At 38.5% G+C, this 7,679-nt stretch overlaps 1 protein-coding gene across 2 annotated transcripts in view; it reads left to right on the plus strand.

The window, feature by feature from the left end:
• Positions 1-3,396, plus strand: part of LOC114467879 (protein kinase C beta type-like) — a 104,700-nt gene extending 101,304 nt beyond the window's left edge. For both annotated transcript variants that reach the window (XM_028454379.1, XM_028454380.1), the window contains one exon: positions 2,329-3,396. In XM_028454379.1, coding sequence (XP_028310180.1) covers positions 2,329-2,505 — 177 coding nt within the window. In that variant the 3' untranslated portion in view covers positions 2,506-3,396. The remainder of the gene's footprint in view (positions 1-2,328) is intronic.
• Positions 3,397-7,679: the final 4,283 nt, after the last annotated feature.

Genomic DNA, 7,679 nt, shown 5'->3' on the forward strand with positions numbered 1-7,679 from the left:
CCATTCGTTCGTCCTTTATGCTGCAGCTTCTCTCTGCGACCTCTCTCTACATCCACGTTGTTCATCTGTTTATCTGCAGCCACAAACCGACCCGTCTGTCCTTCCACCCTCACGTTTTAATTTGTCCTCTCAGTTTTTTTGTATGTTTCTGTTTACTTGCATGCTCTGGGGCTGAGTCTCAAATCAAATCTGTTCTGTAGTGCACTGTAAAAAAAAAAAAAAAAAAACCTCTGTCACAGCAGCCACTGATTTTACATTGTAGTTTGTCCCACAACAAATGAAAAGTTTTTACCAAAACTGAATGATATTTACAGAATACTGACCTCTTATTCATGAAATGAAGATGTGATCTGCTTTATAATTCCTATATATGACTTAATTCCTTCTATCTGGCTCCTCCACACAGGTTACAGCAAATGAAAGTAATTATCTGTTAATACTCTTTGACCCCAGTGTATTTTTCCCATATATTTCCCCAAACTATAAACAGACAGGCGTAAATTCATTTGGTTTTCTGAGTTACAGGGATTTAATGAGTTTGTAGTTCTCCTCTGGGTGATGTTGTCAGAGGACACCGAATCCTTGTTGCATTAATTAAAGCTCAGTGCTGTGATGGAGAGAACGGCTCAGCCTGAAATCTCTACCAGAAACACTGGTGGGAAAATGTTTTTTTAAGGTTCATAATTATCCTCCTCACAGGAGCTTTTCTTTTTTGTATTATTATTCCTTCATTTTTAGGGATTATGTGATAGTCAAAAAATTTAAATTGCGTAAACTTGGATAAACAATGACGTATTTCATCATTGTAATTGACCTCACACTATACAGACAGCTGCTTTCAATTCATAAAATTGTAATCCATATTCAATGGTGATATCCACAAACAAGCTCCTGTAGGTTAGTACTGGCATCCATCATGCTTAATATTTTAAAGATTGTGGATGCTGGAGCTTATCTCAGTTTACTTAGTGCAGCTGGATATGTTCCAGACAAGTCACGGTAAAAAAAATACTGGCATGCAATAATATAATATAATAATATAAAAAAAGGAAAAAGTAGAGAAACTCAGTTGGAATTTTTCCCCAAAAGAAACAACAGTTTTTTTTTATTGTTAAAATGATTTAGCAGATATTCCATTGTAAGTGCCTGAGGCAGGCTGAGACATTGCTATAATTGTGTTTATCCAAATCACGCCAACAAAACAAAAGGCTAGTTTGACCATTATGAGGCAAAGAGGAACAGGGAGAACATGCAAACTCATTGACTAGTGTTGAAGCTACAATCTGTGCAAAAGCTACAAATTGCAAGCTAGTAAAGAACAAAACTTATTGAAAAATATAGATGCATTTCATGGTAATTCTTACATACTTGACAATAGGAACATGTGCAACTATGAGATATTCGTAAAACTTAATTTATTAACGTACAAAAAACCTTCACACCAAAGTAGTGCTGAGCAATATATCGAGATTTCTATTTTGGCAATATAGAAAATTCCAATATCGTCTTTAACAATATATTTTTATTTCATAGGTGATTTTGTATTTAAATACTTGTTTTAGGAGTGGCTGCTTTTACTACTTCTCAGAACAGCATGAAAAGCACAGTTAGATGGATCACTGAGTGTGTCCTAACACAGACCTTCCCCTAAACAAGCCACACTACAGAACTCACTCACACGTGCTGTCCCTTAGAAGACATAAAGCCCAACGTGGCACATATTGTGCTGCTGTTTGTTAATAAATATGCCTGTGTGGCATTTTGCATCAGCAAATATAATCCAGAATTGTATTTCTGTTAAGGAGATTAATGAGTTAAAAGTATCAAGATTAATATTAAATATATCCAGATATGGGTTTTGGTCCACAAGACATTAACTACACCTATATTCATAACGTTACAGTTTTGGTGAAAGTGAGCTCAACAGAGTGAAGTTCCTTTCACAGGCCTCACATATCACAGTGCACTGCAGGGTGTTTGAGACTTCAGTAAACTTGTGTTTAAGATTTGTGTTGAAAATGCTTCAAATATTTGAACAAGCCAAACAAACCCGAGGTGTGCTTAATTAATTTCCTCTGACACCTGTGGTGGAAACCATCCTGGCGAGTGGAGGGTTAAATCAAGCACTCCCCAGTCCCTGACACTTGTTCTAATAGTTGAAACCACATTCAAATGATGCTCATCTCACACCTTGGTTCAACCTGCCATTCCCCTTCTTTTGTTCTCCTCTCCACCTACAATCCATTCATTCCTGCACATCCCTGCTCCAACCCCCCCCCCCCCCCCTCCCCCGTTCCACCCCATCCCTCCTCCCGCCCTCCTTAACAGTGCGGACGGGAAGCTGAGAACTTTGACCGTTTTTTCACACGCCACGCGCCGGTGCTGACGCCTCCTGACGAGGAAGTGATTCAGAACTTGGACCAAGACGAGTTCCAGGGTTTCTCCTTTATCAACCCGGAGTTCCCAGGGTCGGCTGCTCCTAGCCCTGCTGCAGAGCAGGCTTGATCTCTGCTCCTGCACACACACACACACACACACACACACACACACACACACACCATCACAACCACACACATACAGTACACTGACAAAAGATTTGAATTGGTACGGCCATGAAACCATCCTTCAAAACCAGATCAGTACCTACAACACAGATTAGTTCACTCTGCTGCGGGGGAGTTAAATATGGAGTGCATGCACTGTAGCATCCAGCCATACATTTGAAAGTGAGAAGTTGGGCTCAATGGATTTTGACTAAATTCTATTATTATCAATACATTTTGTCTTTATTTTAGTGCTATCATTGCCAGGCTTATCACTCAAACTCCAGTAATGTGTTGCATGATTGAGTAGATAGTAGAAACTAACAGCTGATTCACCACAAACTTCCTAGTTCACACTCCTCCAACACTGGGAATGAGTCAGTGCTAAAGGGAGAAGTCAATAATCAGATGAAGTCTAAGGTGTTGTTTTGTTAAGTATTTTTGGAAACTGGGATTGTAATGTAAGACACTGCACTAAAAAAAGTTACATGTAGTTGTCTTAAAAGGATCCGCCACTGTTTTCGGAAAACCTTTGAAATATCCTCATTAGAAGATCTATGCCTAACAAAACGCATTATTTTGCATCATATTTGTATTTTTAACTTTTAAAAATGGGACTACTTCACCATTTTAAGCCTGTATTCTGCCAAAGGATGCACAAACCCTGAGGATAGAAGTCCTTTTGGGTGTCAGTCCTTCAACAGTCCGTGATTTACTCGCTAACTTCAGTCACCAGAGCATCAGCTGAGTACCATTTAAGGAAGAGTAAAGGTCCCTTAAGGCTGCGATACACTGTGCGATTTTTTGAATCGTTGCACTCAGCTCCAGCTTAAACTGTGCGACTCATGTGCAGAGCCCGAATGTGCGCAGCTCACGATGCATGTTCTCACACTGTACGGACCGACACTCTGACCCGATCTGACTGCTCACACTGTACGTCTATAGACGACACGTCGGGGTCTTGTTTCCGGAAATGCAACATACAAATTAGAAGAAGAACTCTGAAGCGTTGCCATTAAAACAGACGAAGAAGAAGAACCCTGAAGTGGAGAGACACTTGCAAATTTGGACAAAAAGAGCTTTAAAAAAGAAAAGACGGCGATGCGATGGACCAGGAGTTGGCTGGACAGACGTAGGCAGTACAGTCCGTCAATTTTACAGCGGTCCCACTGTGTTTACTCATGCGCAGTGTGCCGGTTTGTGGCGCTGCTTCAACTGTGAGATACCCTCACGAGAAGCGACTGGATTTCAAACATGTTTGATTTCCTTACGACCATACGATTGCTGATAGTGAGATGTTAATCACTTCTTGTGACCCCATGTATACTACACGATGCACGACACGCGATTTAGCAGAGACTCGTCCCAAGCCCAGAAATAGAAACACGAGTCAAAAATTGGCTCAAAATGGGCCAAAAGTGTATGCCAGCCTTTTGGAGAGCTCTTCTTCTCTGCTTCATTGTCTACTACGAAACCACAGATTTGGAACTGTCGCCCCCTGCAATCATAGTAAACAAAAGAGGTTTACATCGACATTTTTCACTTCTCCTGATTATTTAGAGCAACCAAAAGCGGCACACAATGGAATTTTGACCGAAAAAGCTGCTAAATGATCTAAAGAGCAGACTGAATGCTTCACTCCATTAGAAAACAATGGGATTTTTACAGGCAAATGGGTGTGTGTGACGTCTTCACTCACGTGATTTCAAGATGACGGAATACAGGTTTTAAAATCGTAAAGTAGTCCCATTTTTAAAAGTTAATAAAACAAATATGGTGCAAAATAATGCGTTTTCTTAGGCATAGATCTTCTAATGAGGACATTTCTAAGATTTTAGGCGACGTTTGTAAAAACAGTGGAGGACCCCTTTAAGTATTCTTTTCTTATGTTTTCTCAATATTCAATCTTTATTTTGTCATGAGTTTGAGCCCTTTAACCTTCTGTGCTCCATGCTGCCACCCACTGTCTTGGAGGAGCGTTTAAATACTTTTCCATTATGTAATGTACACCCAGACACTCAAACTCAAGAATGAAAGGAACACTCACAGGATATGGTATTTTTTATTTTGTCAAATTGGACACTGCACTCTCTCTGGACACATTGGGTTATAAACCAGTACATTCTCTCTCTTCTTCTCAATTTTATTGAAAATGTTAAACCTTCATGTGGAACATTGTATAAACCACAGCCTGTGCAACTTAGCTTCAGCAGTTCATATTATGGCTTTTAATTGTGGAAACTGTGATTTATTTTTGTTTTTTGTTTTTTAAATCATGTTGCAAATAATATGACACTTTTAGCTTCAGCCTGTATTTCCTCATTTGCTTCTTAATATTTGTCTGTATGTTTATCCATAGCTGAAAAACCAGAGTTTTTTGACATTATGTGCATGAATTTCAATATCAAGAATTCTTTCTGGTACCTGCTCTCCCGACTGCATTTTAGTACCTGATCTCAAGGAATATTGTTTTACCAAATATAGCTAAGCCAATCTATCACTGTGGTGTAAAATGCTGTTGGGAAGGTCAGTGAACAGGTAGATTAAGTTATTTCTTATACTCTGAATGTCTTGTACTTTAGCACTGAAAAAGACTAGCTGAGTTTCAGTGTTTTTTTTTTTTTTTTTACAAAAGCATGATCCCAACACCTGATTGTGTTTGTTTACACTGTGTGTGTGCGTGTGCATGTGTGAATGAATTCACATTTGTGTTTGTGTCCGTGTCATCCTCCCAGCCTCTCGCCCAGGCTTATGTTAGCAGCAGTGATGCTAAAATCAAACAGTGTTAGGATGATTGATAAGGGTGTAACCTCCAGCCGTCGCCAAAAAGAAGCTAAATGCTAGTCGTCATGAGATAGAAAGCAAAGCTTGGGTTAAAACGTGCAACGTTGAAAGCTAATTAGATCCTTATCTGGTGTCACATGTGATCCCTGCGTCCTCAACACCTGCTAACTTCTCCCTTCTCTGGGCGTCAAACCTCACCACCCTGTCTTTGTAACATATAGAAGCATAGCCATTTTATGGAATTAGGATTTGCAGCTTTTCTCACTGTGATTGTCTCACACAACCTTCTGCTCGTGTGCTAAGAATTACCATCCTGTTAAAACAGACACTGATTCAATTCTATTTAAAGACTGTTACATACAAAGCAGATGAGTTAAATATATTGGTATGTATTTACCTTATTAGTAAGCGCATTGCACGACCTCTGCTTGGCTGATCTTCCATCAATAATTCAGTCAAGACAAAATACCTGTGTCGTGACGACCTGAGTACGGTGTACATTTTAGGACATTTTCAGGTCTCAGAGTGAGGTATCAGGTGTGAGGAAAACGTCCATCTAATGAAACGCCATCAAACAGGGTTGGGGTCAATTACATTTTAAAATTACAATTTTTTTTTTTTTTTTTTTCCCTTAAAAGTCAATTACAACTACTTTCTCAATTACTAAAGTTCAAATTCACTTAATCACAATTACTGAGCCTTTAATAATTAATTCCATTAAACTTAACCTTCCTATTGTGTTGTCCTGTTAGCATCTCTTATGATAACGGGTTAATTATGACCCATGTAATAAATCAACTGTAAAATACACAATAAAATCATCTAATTTGTTTTTCTCCTCTTGGTTACCTTAATAGCCTAACTAATCCATCAAAATATTGGTAATAATATTTTTGGTGTGGGTGTCTGAACCATTTTTACGTCCGTATGCCCTCGATTTATATATATTTATATATGGTAAGATAATCCTGAAGAGAAGTGATGGCTAAACTTCTAAAATATATTCTAATCATGTTAACAATAATCATGTGTAAGCCATAGAACTGTAACATGGTTCCCCAGGTTTGTGTTGAATTCAATTCTAAATGATAATTTTGACATCATTTCTATACAACTACAAAATCAATTATCTGAATTAAATTCCAATTCATTTCAATGCAACAGATTTTTTTCAGTTACAATTATAATTGTGTTGTAATTGTAATTGATTACCAATTACGTGATTACAATTCTAATTGACTCCATCCCTGCCGTCAAATGACATGATCTCAGGCTTCAAATTAAAAGTCATCAGACTCAACGGCCTCAGTCCGTAAAACACGACATGGCGCTTTATTTTGAAGGAACCGGAAGTACACGTGAAGAAGTAAGTTGAAATGCTGTTCTTTCACTTTTTTTTTTTAAGAGTTAAGATATATCAACGTACTGTTTTGATTAATAAATACATAGTTAAGTTCAACGTTGGTATATATTAACCTTTAAAAATAAATAGAAAATAACAACTTTCAACTTACTCTTATATCCGAAGCAGCACAGATTGATGACGTTGTGTATTTCCAGTTTCTTCAAAGCGTCATGTAGTTCAGGCTGACGACTTTTATTTTGAAGCCTGACAGCATTTGGTTTGATGGAGGTTTTGCTGAGACGTGAGTCAGTTAGGTTTGATAGATGGAAGAGTTTTTCCTGATACCTCTAAGACTTGAGGATGTTCTAAAATGTACACTGTACCTATGCTTGACTGATCTTCCATCAATAATCCAGTCAACTCACCTGTGGTGGTGTTTATGGGTGTAGTGACAACCTGAGAGGAAGCTAACATGTAGCATTAATGAAAACCGTACATGAAAAAGAGATTGCTCAAATTATGTGACACTAGTCATATTTTTATTACTTTATACAATATATTCAGAAGTTGGTTCTTCAGCGACAGGATTTCAGCTGTAGACTGATCGTATATACCGGTATATCATTAAAGGTGCAGTTCGCAACTTTCAGATCCCTCCCTCCCTGCTGCTCTCTTGCCCTGCCTCCAAACTTTCCAAAGTCCCTCCCTCAGAGGAGCTAACAAGCTAACGTTAGCCCGACAGTAACATCACAGTAATATAACATGCTCTGTTAAAAGCATATTACTGCAGCGCTTCTCTCTGTCATGGTGCACACACCTCAGCAGCAGCAGCAACAACACAGTGTCACTTACAGCAGCCCACACGAACAACACATGCACTACAGAGTTCTAGTGTAACAATTACAAATCAAACATGATGTAAATCAAGCAGCAGTAATTACCTTTCAAGCAGAAAAGTTGCTAATTCCATTTTCTACTCCTCCAGACCATACACTGTAAAAAAGGTG

This window comes from Gouania willdenowi, chromosome 8 (assembly GCF_900634775.1).
Source record: "Gouania willdenowi chromosome 8, fGouWil2.1, whole genome shotgun sequence".
Lineage (NCBI taxonomy): Eukaryota > Metazoa > Chordata > Actinopteri > Blenniiformes > Gobiesocidae > Gouania > Gouania willdenowi.